The following is a 16,329-nucleotide window of genomic DNA, read 5'->3' on the forward strand; positions in this document are numbered from 1 at the left end:
TATGTAGTGTATGAAGTATATGGGACTATTAAAGTAGGAATTAAAAAAAATAATAGCTCTCATTTTACAGCCCGCTGATGATTCATTGAGCTTTCTATTTTGCAGCATCTCTAAAGGGGAAAAAAAATTATAAATAATTAATAGATGAATATATATGTGCTTAAAAAATATATAAAATTAAAGAAATACTGATTGGATTAATAAATTTTAATATTAGGGGGTCTGACATTTATTTTTATGTTAACTGTAGGTTGAAGTTGGGGATATAATTATCGAGTCTCTTGATATCATTACAATTACTGTGCCGCCTGCACTTCCTGCTGCAATGACCGCTGGCATTGTGTATGCCCAAAGAAGACTGAAGAAAGTGGGTATTTTCTGTATCAGTCCCCAAAGGATCAACATCTGTGGACAGCTGAATCTTGTTTGCTTTGACAAGGTTGGTTCAGTTTCATCATTCTTAAAGGTCACTTTGTAGTTTTGTAAAGCTAAAGTATTTAGATTAATGGTTTCTGTGTTCTTTATCAACTAATTTGCACACATTTTAAAAGAAATGTTTTTCTATTTTCCTTTTTTAAAATTTATTTGGCACCTGTATCATTTTTATATTATTTTTTCATTTTTAAAAATTTTTATTACTTTGGATATTGCTTATTTGCCCAAATCTGCAATTAACCATTTCTTCTAGAATTATACCTTGTAGTAGTAGTTAAATTTATTTGCTCTTTCATGTTTTTAACAGAATAGACTTCATATAGATAATGTTTTCTGGAATGTTATTGCTATGAAGTATATACATTTAGTGTTTGCTCTATGATTTTATTGAATGTGTTATAAAATTACAAAGGACACTGATTATATAATTTCATGTGAAAATGACAGATTTTTTTACTTGTTTGAAATACAGAGGGTTCTCCTTTCCTCACGTGGGATCAGTTTTTCTGAAAGTTCAGAGAACTAAATCTTGACCAGGTTCTTCTGGGTAACTGATATGATACACATTTGATTTTTGTGTATCATCTTTATTATCAAGAAAAAAAAAGTGAGGTGTATTTTGTTAAGAAAAAAAGAAGGTCGTGACTTAATGACTGTTTCATATTAAATTAGTCTGTTCAGAAAATTTTTTTTATGTTTGATCTTTTTTGGAAATGTTTAAAAAGTTTTTAAGCAGACCCAGAAGTGGAAAAAAAGATGCAAGTGAAATAAACCCTCATTTACCCATTATCCTACTTAAACAGTTAACCAGCATTTTGTCAGTCTTAACTTTATTGTCCCCTCATTTTGAAGGTGGCAGCATTAGACATTATATTGCTTTATCCATATACTTCAGTATGTAGCTCTAGAAGATAAAACAATGTTTTAAAAACACAATACCATTATCACTGCTTACTGCTACACTTAACAGAATTAACAGCCTCTGTATTACCTAATATCCAGTACATATTCAGGTTTCCCTGCTTTACAGTCTGTGTTTTCAGTTGTAATCCAAATACAGATCGCAACGATTGCAGTTAATCCGTAATCATCGTTTTTCTTGCCCTTCTTTTCCAGTCATCTTATTGGAGAACCCAGGTTATTTATTTCCTGAATTTGGCTGATTACACTTCTTGATGTCATTTAACTTTGTTCTTCTTCCCTGTTTTGGCTCCATGTACCCTAATCTCTCCCTCCTGTGTTGGCATCTATTGTGATAGGTTGAGTGGTGCATTGTTCGACTGTTTAATAACAAAAGCACATAAGTATACATTTCTGTACATATCTCCCTCCACCCCACCCACATAGAGGAACTGTACCAAGGGAGTGTTCTGCACCCTTTTCCTCAGTTTTGTCCTGAAAGTTATTCTCTGTTAGCACACACACACAGATCTTACTCATCTCCTTCCCCCTTTTATGTCTGTATAGCACTCTATTATGTAGACATAGCATAGTTTTTCATGATTTTGTAAATGTTGCTTTTTTTTTTTTTTTTTAAGACTGGAACCCTTACTGAAGATGGTTTAGATCTTTGGGGGATTCAACGAGTGGAAAATGCACGGTAATTATTGGCTAGACTTGACCATTTATTGTTGTTGTTGCTGAGTCACTCAGTCATGTCTGACTTTTTTTGACCCCATGAACTGCAGCATGCCAGGCTCCCCTGTCCTTCACTGTCTCCCGGAGTTTGCTCAAACTCTTGTGCGTTGAGTTAATGATGCCATCCAACTATTTCATCCTCTGTTGTCCCCGTTTCCTCCTCCCCTCAATCTTTCCCAGCATCAGGGTCTTTTATTAGTTTATTTCTAATAAATATATTAATATATGAAACATTCAGACTTATAGAAAGTAATACGACAGACAGCTCTGTACCCACTGCTGAGATTAAACAGTTGACATTTTGCCATGTTTGTTTCAGATCTCTGAAGCAAAAAGATTTAAAAAGATTTAAAACATTACAGATACTGCTGAAGTCTTACCTATCCCTTTGTCTATCCTTGCTATTGTTTTGAAGTTGTGTTGTTATCCTTGCATAGTTTACTTCCTGTGTATCTACCCATAAACAAGATCTGTCCATAAATAAGTATATACGACTGATATGTACTGTATGTGTTTTTGCCGCCTTTTGGCCTCATAACATTGTTTCCAAGATTCCTGCATGTTGATATGTATAGATCCAAATTATTAATCTTAACTATTGTTTAGTATGCCATTGTGTGACTAAACCGTAATATTTGTTCTTCAGCCCAAGGGCAGTTTCAGTTTTTTTCCATTTTTTCTTCCATACTCATAAACCGTGTTGCAATTAAAATTCTTAGGGTTACAACTCCTGTGAGTATGTGGTTGAGTTTGAGTAAACCAGTTTCTTCACAGTTTCAGTACTGGATCATACAGCACATGCATGGCCACAGCTCTAGTAGGTACCTTCTGCTTACTCTCTAAGTGATGGTGCAAACTCACTCTCCCTCAGTGTATGGGTGATCCTGTTGCCCTGCATCCTTGCCAAACTTGGTTTTGCCAGACTTCTAATTTTCCCAAATGAATAGCTATGAAATGTTATTTCATTGTGGCTTTGTTCGGAGTTTCTTCATTACTTATAAAGCTGAACATTTTTTCAAATTTTTGGAAGGAGGATTATTTGGCATTCTGTGTATTGTCAGTTTATATCCTGATTTTTTTTTTTTTAATGATGTTGTTTGTCTTTATCTTATTCATTTATTAGAAGTCCTTTGTATTTTCTGGGTGATAATCTTTTTCAGTACTATGCGTTATGAAAATATTTCTCCTGTCTCATATTTTTTTTTACTTTATTGCTATCTTTTGATGCTTAGAAGTTTTACTACTATAGTTGTGTTTTTGCTGGTTTTTTTTTTCCTCTCTTGAAAGTATGGGATTTTGGTTTATACAGTTTGAGAGACTGTTGTTTGGTTCATGTATTGTCAGAGTTGGCACATCTTGGTAAATAGCATATCACATTGTGAACTTACTTATCCCTAATGAGGCCTGTTGCTTTTTTTTTTTTTTTTCCATGATTATGTAGAGTTTATTCCAGTCATATGTAGAGTTAATTCAATATCATTCAAATCATTAATATAATCTAACATTGTGAATCTAAGGAGAAAAATTATATCATCATTTTCAGAGATCCCAGAGAACCATGTGACACAATTCAATACCCATTCTTTATTAAAGGAATTCAGCAGAAGAGAAATATATGGTTTCCCCCTTAACATAATTATGTGTATGTATATGTATTTATATTTGTATATGTATGTATATGTATTTATATACATCTCCCCAAATCCAGCACTTAACTGGGGAAACACTAGCAGTGTTTATATGCTAAAATCACAAGGGTATCTACTCTCTCCACTACAAATTAACATTATAGTTAAGGTAGCAGAAGCACTGTGAGTAGAAAAGAGAAAGAAATTACAATTGGAATGGAGGGGCCTGTTGCTTTTAATTCTGTTTCATCGAATATTTGTGTGCTTACATACCAGTTTGCTCTTGCCTAATATATACCTATGTATCTTTTTTTTCCATCTCTTTTCACTCTTTCTCTGCCATTGTGTTCACATTTATTGTGATTTCAGATATATTTGAAATTATTTCTACCACTGACTCTCTTACCCCAGTTCCCACACAGTTTTCATATTTCTCTCATTTTTTCAGAATTTATACATCCTAATCTTTATTACTTGCCCGTAAGTTACTAATATTCATATTTAGAGTCTAAAGTCTATGAAGGTTTTTGTTTTTTTTTTAAGATTTTATTGCTTCTGTTCTAAGTTTTAGTTTTTTGGCCACAAGGCATGTTGGCTCTTAGCTTCCTGAACAGGGATCGAACCTATACCTCCTGCATTGAAAAATGAAATCTTAAGCCTGGACCGCCAGGGAAGACCCTATGGGTGTCTTTATTAGTTTCTAACTCCATAAAACCTATGGACTGTAGACTACTTTTACCTCCCTTTTTGTATGCATTTGTTGTATAGCATTTTATGATTTTTATGATTTTGGTTTTGTATACAGTCTACATGCTAAGATGTACCTAGGTTGATGGATGGCTTTGGTAACCATTGTTTCTTATATCCCATTCCTGTGGATTAAATTGCCATGTTTGTAGATGTCTTAGTCTTCTTTAGTAATTTTTTTTCTCCTTTGTTGTTTAAAAAATACTTCTCTATGCTTGATTTCTGCAGTTTCACCATGATCTTTTTGTTTGTTTGTGTGGGACTAATTTTGCTTCTTGATTCCAAAGATTCATTCTTTTCATAAATTCTGGAAAGTGTGCAGCTTCTTTTTATTCCCATTGTGGCTTTCTCCCCATTCTTTCTCTCCATCTGGGAATCCTAACCATATCCTGGATAATAAATTTCATTTGGTTTTTTCCAAATCTGGCTTTCTCCTTTCCCCACCATGGTGTCTTGTTCTTTTCCGAAGTCTATAATTTTAAAATGCCTTCTTTGCATTCTTTCAGATCACCATTCTATTATCTCCAGTTTATGGGATTCTAATTCTGTCTTTGTTGTGTCTGTTGAGTCGTGAGAATTATTTCCTGGTTCATTTTTAAATTATGGATGCATCCTTAGCGGAATTTTTTTGTGAGACTCCTTTGTAGCTGTGTTGTGGGAGTGCCTCTCCTGAGAGTTTTGACCTTTCTTGGCCAAAAGTAGTGTCAGTGGTACCAGGCAAACGTTAATGTTACTTTTATAACTTGGGGATTTCTGGACTGGACAGTAGCATATATATTCAAACCCAGATCCCATCCTGAGCAGCTTAATGGTTTAGAGTTCAGGCCCTGACACCAGACCTCTTGTGTTTGAACCCTTGCTTTGCCACCTGTGTGCTGTGGCTTGGCAAGTGGCTTAAACCCTTCTGCTTCAGTTTCCTCATCTATAAAATGGTGATAATAAACACCTTTCTGTGGTATAGGATGAGATGAGGCAAATAGATTTAAAGTTCTTTGAATAGTGCCCAGTACATAGTAAATATTACATAAATATTAATTATTTTCTTGAACTTTGGGTGAGGGGAAAGAGATAAGCTTATTCTTACGTATTTGAATCTATGGGTGAATCTTTTCTTTTTCCAAGGTTGTAGTTCTTCAAGAGCGTCTTGGTGAGAGGGATTCCCTCAGTTCCAACTTCCTACTTTGTATGTGGCCAGGGCTTTGTCTCTTGTTCTTGTGTGGTTATTAAAACCCAAGGCCTTAAGGGTACTTAAGGCTCCCCTCCCTTCTTCCTTCTCCCCCGTAGTCACAGCATCTGTTTAAGGTCACACCCTTTTGGTTGTCCTTTCGCTGTTTTTGGCACTTAAAATTTTACCTTTCTTTCTTACAAGCTCAGTTTTATATTTGAAAGGTAGTGTGTTACACAGTCATTTTATGTTTTTGCAAAAGAGTTTTTGTGTGTTCTAATTTCCCATATGTCCATAAGCAAGAGTTTTAATTATTATTTAGTATGTAGTATTTTCTGTACTGGTATGTCTGGTCTAGTTATTTAGAATCTAAGATAATACTATATTTTACTCATGTATAATAATTTTCATGGAAGAAAATGTTTTTGAATGTCAAAATCTATAATGAAATGAATACATGCAATATGTACATAAATGCAAACATTTTATTTCTACTTTTAAAATAATAAAACCTGAAAAGTTCTGTTAAACTACTCTCTTCAGTCTTGGGGTTTATGAATCTAATTCAGTGCATTTTCTGTATAGTTTTCTTTTGCCAGAAGAAAAGGTTTGCAGTGAGATGTTGGTAAAGTCTCAGTTTGTTGCTTGTATGGCTACTTGTCATTCACTTACAAAAATTGAAGGAGTGCTTTCTGGAGATCCACTTGATTTGAAAATGTTTGAAGCCATCGGATGGGTAAGTTCAGTGTTTTAAAGTACAGTTAACTTCAGGAAAATAGTAAAAATTAACTTGCAGAAGAATTATTTCTTTAATTTGTTTTGATTTTGGTCTGTCTCATATAAGGAACTATGTAATTTCTAAAGGTGTGTCACCGGAGAGATATTTACAGTTGTGTAGAAATTCTGTTTTAGTTTAATTGACTCATTCAAACAACCTTTAATAGAGGAAGACCTTTAATAGAGGACCTGCTCAGGGCCCTATTTTATGTTTACAGGAGAACGCGGGATCAGTATCTTGAGGCAGTAGGTCTAAGCAGTAAGGTGATCTAAGTGACTCAGTTTGTTGGCCATAGGGAAAAAGTATAGAGTGGTCATGTGTCTTCAGTCCCCACATTCTACTTCCTGTGTCCTTTCTCTCTCTTTCTCAACACACACATGTCTACACACACATGCTCACAGAGGTTTCTGTTTGTTCACTTCTTTGTTTTGTCATTGATTATTTTAATTTCTGAGTGCTTGCTCTGGTTGTTAGTATTTTCCAGCATCCAGTTCTTGTTTTACAGGTATTAGTTTGTATTTAAAGTTCCTTCTTGCTTCTGAATTTTTCATATTCTCTAGGTTCAGTTTTTTCCCCCTTCCTATACTTAATCTTCTCCTTTATACTTTTTAAAAAAATTGAGGTGTCATGGACATCTTCTTGTTGATTTTCAGTATATTTCTTCATCCTACTTTCATATTTGAGAGTGAAGGTTTGATTTGATGCTCTGGGTAGGTGCTGCAGCAAGGTTTTTATCCTTTTCCATGTGTATGTTGGTCCTGAGAAGTATGTTGGTATGTTGGTTTCCTGGGAAGGGTCTTCCCTGAATGGGAAGGCTGCCTGGGGGAGCCTGTTGTATTGGGGCCCCATCAGCAGGCCTTGAGTTCAGGAGAGAAGTAGTAGTCTTTTGGTTGCTTTCCCACTCTCTCCCACAGTGCTTGCACAAGCAGTACCCTGGAATACTGCCCCTCATTTTAGCAGCCCTTCCTCCTCTCAGGGATGTAGTTTATCTCTCTATAGGTATGACCTCTGTGACTTTTTTTTTTCTTTTGCTTTGATAAGCTATTCTGACTAATAAGTTTGATCCCACCTCTCCTCTATGTCCTTTATGTTTATCCTGGGCTACTGTTTCCTTATTGCTGTGTCCATCATTGTATTTCAGTTCTACTCTGTTTACTTTTACAGTGTTATTTCTTTTCCTGTGTGTTTGGTTAATATTTTGACAGGTGGGGGTAGGGGGGATGAGTGACAAAGTTCTCTGCCATCTTCTGAAAGCCCACAGTAAATACTCATCAACTTTAATTCCTTAAAAGAGGCCCACTTCTTTTATAAAGAGTAAAACAAAGTATAGTTGATTCATCTTGATGTTTTCTAAAGCTTTTCTCCAGCTGATTTTGGTAGATTTATTGCTCTGTATGTGACCCTTAAAAAGTGGGCTTAGTAAGTCAGTTTGTATAGTAAATAGCATGCTTTTTTGACTCTGAGATGCTTTGATAGCTGATCTTACCACAGAGTATCTATGGAATGTTTTTACATAACTAGGCACTGCTGTTATTTAAAGTGATTAATACCATGTAAGATGCATAATTTCAGAGGTGTTAAAATGTTTCTTAAGAATTGTGTAAAATTGGCTAATTCAGCATAGCTCTCTTCCCCATCATTTTCCCACTCATGATTCCTTCACTTACAGAGTGAAATTAGTTTCTTATTCATATATGTGTATGCAATATATGTTTTTTTATTGAATTTTCCACCAAAAATAGTTTAATATTAAATTTCAAGGAGCTAGGATAATTGTGCTTTAATTAGATGTGTTCAGACTGGGAAAACTGGGCTTCCCTGGTGGCTCAGTGATAAAGAACCCACCTGCCAATGCAGGAGACGCAGGTTCAATCTCTGGGTCAGGAAGGTCCCCTGGAGAAGGAAATGGCAACCCACTCCTGTATTCTTGCCTGGGAAATCCCATGACAGGAGCCTGGCGGGCCTACAGTCCATCAGGTTGCAAAAGAGTTGGACATGACTTAGTGACTAAACAATAACAACAAGCTGGAAATCTAAATTTATGATTCCTACCTCAGTGAGGTCCTGACCCAGTGGTTCTACTAAACATATCTGAGCTCTGCATATATTGAATCCTCTTCTGTTAGCAAGGAATCTCTGGATGATAGACTAAAAAGTTTTGAAACTGCAGGGATCTTCTGTATTTTACAGAACTAGTCTCTAGACTTAATTGGTTATAGGAACAATATTAGAAGTTTTTCTCTATTTCTTTACTAACCTCTGCCTCCCCTCTCCCACAGGTTACTAGGACTTTAAAACTAGCTTTATTTATATTTTGTTTTACTTAAAAAAAAAAAACCCAAAAAACCTTAACTGAAGATAGCCATAATGTTTTATTTTAAAATGGAACCAGTGAGTTGAATTTATGAGTTTCATGAATCAATGTGTTGATTGTTTTCCTTTCAGATTCTGGAAGAAGCAACTGAAGAGGAAACAGCACTTCATAATCGAATTATGCCAACTGTGGTTCGTCCTCCAAAACAGCTGCTTCCTGAATCTGCACCTGCAGGAAGCCAAGAAATGGTATGGAACTGCTTGATAATACTTCCGGTGCTCACATTTTCTCCTCGTTTTACAATACTGCTGGAAGATGGAATCACATGTCCTTTTTAAAACTCTAATGCAGATATGAATATCTTTACTGCATTTATCAGAAACTACGCCTGGCGTGTTGGAGGCATTCCATGTAAAACATTGAGATTTAATTCTCAGTGCTGTTCTTGCATTCCTACTTACCAAACAGCTTAGAGCCTTGTGATTTAGATACATGGTGGTTAAGACTTTTAGTTTGCATCTGTATTCCTAGGATTTAATAAAAAGAATACGTGGAAGCCTTTATTTTTAGGTTAGTTTTTGAATATATACCTCTTAGTTCATTTAAGAACTTAATACGTTAATATTCCTAGAATAGCAGAGTGTTTTAAAATACTCAAGAATAAACTTTTCTTTTTTAAGAAATGGGAGCTAGTAGAGAAGCAATCTTAAAACCTGACTTTGAAATATTAAAAATTCTGTGTTGTTTTCCAAATAATTTTTTGAGGATACGCAGTTAAATTTTTTTTTCACTTGAGTGTGTTAATTGACTTAATCTGTACTTTTACTTTATTCTTTTTGTCTTGTTTTTTTTTTTAGGAGCTGTTTGAACTTCCAGTAAGTGAAGAATGTTTACTCATTACCTAAGTATATCTTAAAAAAATTTTTTTTTAATTGAGGTATAGTCAATATACTGGTATATCTATTTTAATTCTTTGAAAAATAATGAATGGTTTGTGCATCTTTTGAAATTCCGTAGGCTGTTTATGAGATAGGAATTGTTCGCCAGTTCCCATTCTCCTCTGCTTTGCAACGAATGTGTGTGGTGGCCAGGGTGCTCGGGGACAGAAAGATGGATGCCTACATGAAAGGGGCACCAGAAGTCATTGCTGGTCTTTGTAAGCCTGAAACAGGTAAGGAAGCACAAGGCTTTGAGTGAAATTCTGATATTTGTGTAAGCTGGTAATCACAGTTCTAACAATGACCTCCATTTTCTCTTTTTTAAAAGTTCCTGTTGATTTTGAAAAAGTTTTGGAAGATTATACCAAACAGGGCTTCCGTGTGATTGCTCTTGCACACAGAAAATTGGAGTCAAAACTGACATGGCACAAAGTGCAGAATGTTGGCAGGTAAACGTTGATGAATGGTTTTGCCTACAGTTTTTCCAGTAAGGCATCATTTATGTTTATGAAAGTCTTGTGCAATCATTTATATTCAATTTATTATTTATTAAGTAAATGATTATTGGATATGTGCAAATATATAGCATAATTCAATGTTTTAGGCAATTGAGATAAAAGTATAACTCCCTGGAACTATTTTTAATTTACTTTTTAAATGTTTATTGAGTGCCTGCTATGTGTTGGGCATGTTCGAGGAATATAATTATGTTTTTGGTAAACATACTTCTACAGAAGTTTATTTTCCAATGATCTACAGTTATTCCTTGGTATCTATAGGGGATTGGGTCCTGGACCTGCCATGCAGATTCAACTGTGGATCTTGTACTAATAGTATTTATTGAAAAAAAATCCATGTGTAAGTGGACCCACACAGTTCAAACTCATGTTATTCAAGGGTCACCCGTACTTGCTTTTGCCTAGTAGTTGAAACCAAGTGCTCATTTGACCAGAGTATCATGAGTCACAATAAATACACCTTCCACCCTCACCGCCAAAGGTCAGATGGCCATTACCAACATCACATTTACCTCCAGTTACAGCTGTGTTTCACATTCAAGGATTGTCCTGTTAGAGTAAAACTGATCTAGTCTGATCTTTTGAAAATAACACTTTTGGTTAGGAATATTTCATGCTGTACCTAGCATTTCAAAGCAGAAGGAAAGATTTATTGGCTCTCCTGCTAATTCTGCCTATCAAATAGACTTTTCTTTTCACATCCCCACTGTCATTGTCTCTAATTCAGGGACTTAGCTCTTTTCTCCACTTTTTCTTTTGTCTAATCTGTGTACCACACTCTGTCCACCGAGAGGTCTTTAATATTCAAATCTAATATCAGTCTTCTACCTGGAATTCTTATAATAAATGGCTCCCCATCACCTTTCAGAGGAGTTCTTGATCAAGAATATAAATCAGGAAAGAAACAACGAAACACATACTTAATTTTTAAAAAAGGGTAAATGATTCAGATAATTATCAGAAAAGGGCATATAAGTGGCCACTGAACACATGAAAATGATGAGACACTTCAGTTTTGGGGGAACTACAGAATTAAACCACAACCAGAGTTTTTTCTTAAAGTTTACAAAATTCAAAAGATTGATGATATCAAGTGTTAGCAAAGGCTTGAGAAAATTTTAACAAAAATACTGCTGCTGAACTATTGTAAATTCATAAAGAACTTGCATAATACCTATTAAAATCTAAATTTACTTATGCAGTTTGACCCAGCATGTACAGTCCAAGGAATTCAGCCGAAAGAAATATGTCTATGTTAGATAAGATTAAAGTTAAAATAGTGTAAATATCATAAATATGATAATGGTTAAATTATGAAGCATTAATACTTCTTTTAATTATTCTGAGCTCATTAAATGAAAAGCGAAGTGCAGTGTTTATAGTGCAATTCCATTTTTCTGGATGAAAATTAAGGGAGTAGAGTGGATAGCTAAATAATAACTGAAAGGAAAAGCAACTTTAGGAATTCTACCCATTAAAACAGAATATTGGGGGGGATTTGGCCTAAGAAGGGGCATGACAAAAGCAGCAGTAATCAAATGGTTTGAGGCATATTTGTGATTAGGAGCCACACATGTAAAATACTGTATCCTAATTCCTACGAAGGGTACATTAGAGTTGCCTTTCTTTATAGCTTTGCCTTTTGCCACTCCTCCTCCCAGACCTTAAAGACTGAGAATTGAGTTGCCTCTAGTTCTTGAGCCTGTCTTTCAGGCAACCTTCCAGCCTTGGACCAACTATTCCATCTGCCCAGGATACCCTACCCTCCCTATCAACTCTTCTCTCTCTCTGCTTCCCTTCCTCATCTTTCAATCAAGATCTTCTCTGTGTTTCCATTCTACCTGTGGGAACAGGTTTTGGCATTTTTCTTATAGCTTGAACCTGTGTATCTTGAATTGATTATTGTACTCTTCATTAATTAGAGGGCAAGATTTCTATGACTGGTATCATTCATAGAAGAGTTGGGAAACCGACTGCAGGCAGAAACCAGTACCGGAAAATGGTTACAGAGCTTTGACCCAGTAGTTTCACATTGGCACAGCTTTGTGCTTTGAAATGCATTTTCAAGTTTCAAGACTTATTTCTCCTGTTACCTCCAGCAGTATCATTTGTATAAAGTTTTCTAATTATTCTCTAATATCTTTACCACCCATTGTATAAATTATATAATTTTAAAGGTGTTTAGACTTAGTTGCTGTTTACTTAAGCACCCTTATAGTTTAATTTTGTGTAGAAAAATCACTTGGTTAATCCAAGTCTGAAATTTTGGTCCCTAATTTCAAGCCCTGCTTTCTCCATTGAAGAGAGTATTTCTGTAATAGGATTTCGATAGGTTTAGTTTAAGAATGCTGCTATCGCTGAACAGACTTCTCCATTAGAGTACTGAAGCACATATTATTTTTGTGTGATCTCTTTGCTTGCATGTCTGTTTCCCCACAAAAGGGTCTTGAGAGGAGGAAGAGTAATAGTGTTAGTCACTCAGTTCTGTCTGTCTCCTTGTGACCCCATGGACTGTAGCCTGCCAGGCTCCTTTGTCCAGGGGATTCTCCAAGCAAGAATACTGGAGTGGGTTGTCATTGCCTTCTCTAGAGGATCCTCCCAACCCAGGGATTGAACCCAGGTCTACATTGCAGGAGGATTCTTTACTGTGTGAGCTACAGGGAAGTTGAGAGTAGAGATCATGGCTTTTCATCTTTGACTTTCCAGTGACTTGTGTAGTACTTGGTGCATAGTAGATAATCACCTCTTTGAAGGAACAGCATCTTGATAACTACTGAAAATTAACATTGTAGAAGACCCATCTCTGGGTTCTGAATAGATCTCATTGTTGGACTGCTAATAGTTTTTGCATCGTACTTCCAAGATTAAGATTTTGATCAAGAGTTTTATAAAATTCCCCAAAGACTTGATAGTGAATTCAGTATAACTGTTGAATGTGCCTGTGGTACAGTTTTTTCCTTTTCTCTTAACATTTAAATTAAGGTATGTTGTGTGGGAGGACAGTAAGGAATAGATATATTTTATGTTCATTCATTTTGTAGGTAGGATACAAGATGAATATTCCTTAGTACTGGAAGAGTTCTGTGTCTTATTACAAAGATACACATTTCCTAAGAATCTTTATATACCCATGTTTCAAAGGGCAAAATTTAATTTCAGAATGTATTTCTTGGGAATTACTTTTTCAGATTTAAATTTTTTGAGGTTGAACTCACAAACTTATACATTTATTCAGCATATAAAATGTTTTTAATTTATAAGTGATGGCTATTTTAAATTGCATTGTCAACAAAGTGAACAAATGCTTGTTCTCTTGACTAAATCATTACGTTAAAATTTCTTTTTCTGCAGAGATGCCATTGAGAACAACATGGATTTTATGGGATTAATAATAATGCAGAACAAATTAAAGCGAGAAACCCCTGCAGTACTTCAAGATTTGCATAAAGCCAACATTCGCACTGTCATGGTCACAGGTTAGACTTTATAAAAGGACACACAAAAAAATTGAGTGTGATACTTAGAGTTCACGTTATCCAATATTAAGGAATGATCAGTGCATTATAAAAGCCTCCTTGCTACTACATAATTCCATCTAATACTGCATTATTATCTTATAAGTCAAGTAATTAGATTTATCATAGAGTAGCTTCATCCTATGTTGCCCTGTTTCAGCTCTGAATACTTTTCTAAGATAGAGGACAACTTCACAATACACTTTGGAAATCCTTTAGATGTGTTTATAATAAGTATAATAAACTAGTGAAGGACATACTATAAATATTTAGCTGTGCTCTTTTTTGTTATCTCTCTTTAATCATGTTTCTTATAGCAGTTATTTTCCTTTGCTTGTGTTAGTTATTTGTAGATTTGTTTTCTCTACTAGAATATAAGATTTTTGAGGATTAAGAATATGATTGACTTATTTTGGGATTGTCTATAATTTTTAGAACTGTGCCACCAGATACATGGGAAATGATTGGTTAGAATTATATTTTTATATATAGAATAGTACATGTATTATTGTTTGAATGTGTAATAGTGAAAAGAGCCATTTTTTGGTTTCTTTCTTGACTACTGCATTCAAAGGATTCTCTTGGTGTTAACACTGTTGATAATATTAGATAATTACCATTTCTTAGCTGTATGAAATTGTGGCAGCTCTGAAGTTTTCTTTCTTAGCAAAGAATCAGATTTAAGGCATTCACTTTATAAGTTTATGTGTTCAGTAAGAGACTTATAGAGAAGATTTGTGTATGTTTTTATGTTTAGAAACTCTGAGGTCCATCTGATACCAGATAGCTTAAGTAACCAAATTTATTAGCGTCCCAGCAATTCTTGGTTCTAGTGACTTTGCTTCAAAGCTCTCTCTGTCTGTATCGCTTGTCCTTGTTGTCTTGCCATGACAGAATATGGTGTGTCCCAAGAGGATCTGTCAGGTCACAGGAAGACAGGCTTGGAAACAGTGGGTGGGATTAAGGGAAGAGGACACAATAGTACCTCTGTTCTGGTAGCAGTGGGCTCCCCAAACCTTTGCCTGCTTCTCCTGTACATTTGTATTTTCCCCCTTGATCTTATCTTTACCAGTGTCTTTAATACTTTCCTCTCATGACTGAGAAGTTGTCTGTCTTGCTTCTCTTTATGTTTTATAAAGATTGTATACTTGTTACTTTGCTTTTTTTTGTTTTTGTTGTTTTTGTGTGTGTATGTGTGTGTGTAATCTTGCCTTTGTAATTCACTTTTTTCTTTATGTCGTGCTCATATTCTTGTATAGATTACCAGTCACTCCTTGGTTATTTCAACAATATTTATTGAGCACTGTGCCAAGCACTGAATGGGTACCCCTAGTGCATGACTCACAAAGGTTGAGAATGTATTTGACTTTAACAGTTGTGGGTGAGAATGTTCTGACTATTTAGTATCTATCTTCTTTTGATTTGAGGCTTCCTTTGATATATGTATGTCCTGATTAACTTTTAACTCCAAGATAACTTTTAAATTCCAAGAGTAAGGACTATACATTAACTTCATTTTGCCCAGCCCACTTATAGGGACTGTAGTAGATTCTCAGTAAATACTTGTTGTTTAATACATTTATATTTTCATTTTAACGTTAATGTATTTTCAATGTTTTGAAAATTAGGTGACAACATGTTGACTGCCGTCTCTGTAGCCAGAGACTGTGGAATGATACTACCTCAGGATAAAGTTATTATTGCTGAAGCATTACCTCCAAAGGATGGGAAAGTTGCCAAGATAAATTGGCATTATGCAGACACCATAACACAGAGTAATGATTCATCAGCAATTGACCCGGAGGTAATGTCAAGTAGAGTTTTCTTTTTTGAAGCTAGCTTGTTTTAATTTATTCTGAAATAATAAAAAGTGGCACATTAAAACTCAACAAAACAAAAAATTAACAAAAACAGAAGCCTGAGCCCTCTCCTCAGAGACTTGGATTCACTAGAATGGGGCCAGATGGAGTATCTCAGTGTTTAAGTTTTGATGTTTTTAGCCAAAGTTGAGAAGCACAGTTTTATACTATAAGAATCTCAAGTATTTATTTTATTTTAAAAGTAGTAGTAAATGGTGCAGATGGTCCATAATATTTGGCTCATGGATCATTTCAAATTGAAGCTGATATTTAGACTTCCTTAAGTGTTATTCTTTAAATAAACAATAAACAATATAGATGGATTATCTTAAAATTGAATTTTCTTTAACATTCAATAAATGTTTAACACAGCATTTTATATAAAACATCAAATGCAAAAATTTAGTTTTGGGTCAAATATATTCAAAATAGGATTCTTTTACTTGATCTGGCTGCCTAAATACTGTTCTGGATATCTTATACACAGGCTATTCCAATTAAATTGGTCCATGATAACTTAGAGGATCTTCAGGTGACTCGTTATCACTTTGCAATGAATGGAAAATCATTTTCAGTGATTCTGGAGCATTTTCAAGACCTTGTTCCTAAGGTTAGTGATTTGGGTATGTATGTTTTCATATGAATATATGGCAAACAGTATGTTAAAGAAATTCATGTTTTTTCCAGTTGATGCTGCATGGCACTGTGTTTGCTCGTATGGCACCTGATCAGAAGACCCAGTTAATAGAAGCATTGCAAAATGTAGAGTAAGTATTGGTGGGTCTTGTTTTTGT

At 34.9% G+C, this 16,329-nt stretch overlaps 1 protein-coding gene across 8 annotated transcripts in view; it reads left to right on the forward strand.

Annotated features, from left to right (window-relative positions):
• Positions 1-16,329, forward strand: part of ATP13A3 (ATPase 13A3) — an 80,818-nt gene that overhangs the window by 35,808 nt on the left and 28,681 nt on the right. For all 8 annotated transcript variants that reach the window (XM_025286248.3, XM_044943422.2, XM_025286252.3 and 5 more), the window contains 11 exons: positions 251-439; positions 1,974-2,035; positions 6,199-6,349; positions 8,837-8,953; positions 9,563-9,580; positions 9,723-9,876; positions 9,972-10,092; positions 13,513-13,637; positions 15,305-15,480; positions 16,023-16,145; positions 16,223-16,302. In XM_025286248.3, coding sequence (XP_025142033.3) covers positions 251-439; positions 1,974-2,035; positions 6,199-6,349; positions 8,837-8,953; positions 9,563-9,580; positions 9,723-9,876; positions 9,972-10,092; positions 13,513-13,637; positions 15,305-15,480; positions 16,023-16,145; positions 16,223-16,302 — 1,316 coding nt within the window. The remainder of the gene's footprint in view (positions 1-250; positions 440-1,973; positions 2,036-6,198; positions 6,350-8,836; positions 8,954-9,562; positions 9,581-9,722; positions 9,877-9,971; positions 10,093-13,512; positions 13,638-15,304; positions 15,481-16,022; positions 16,146-16,222; positions 16,303-16,329) is intronic.

Source organism: Bubalus bubalis, chromosome 1 (assembly GCF_019923935.1).
Source record: "Bubalus bubalis isolate 160015118507 breed Murrah chromosome 1, NDDB_SH_1, whole genome shotgun sequence".
Classification (NCBI taxonomy): Eukaryota; Metazoa; Chordata; class Mammalia; order Artiodactyla; family Bovidae; genus Bubalus; species Bubalus bubalis.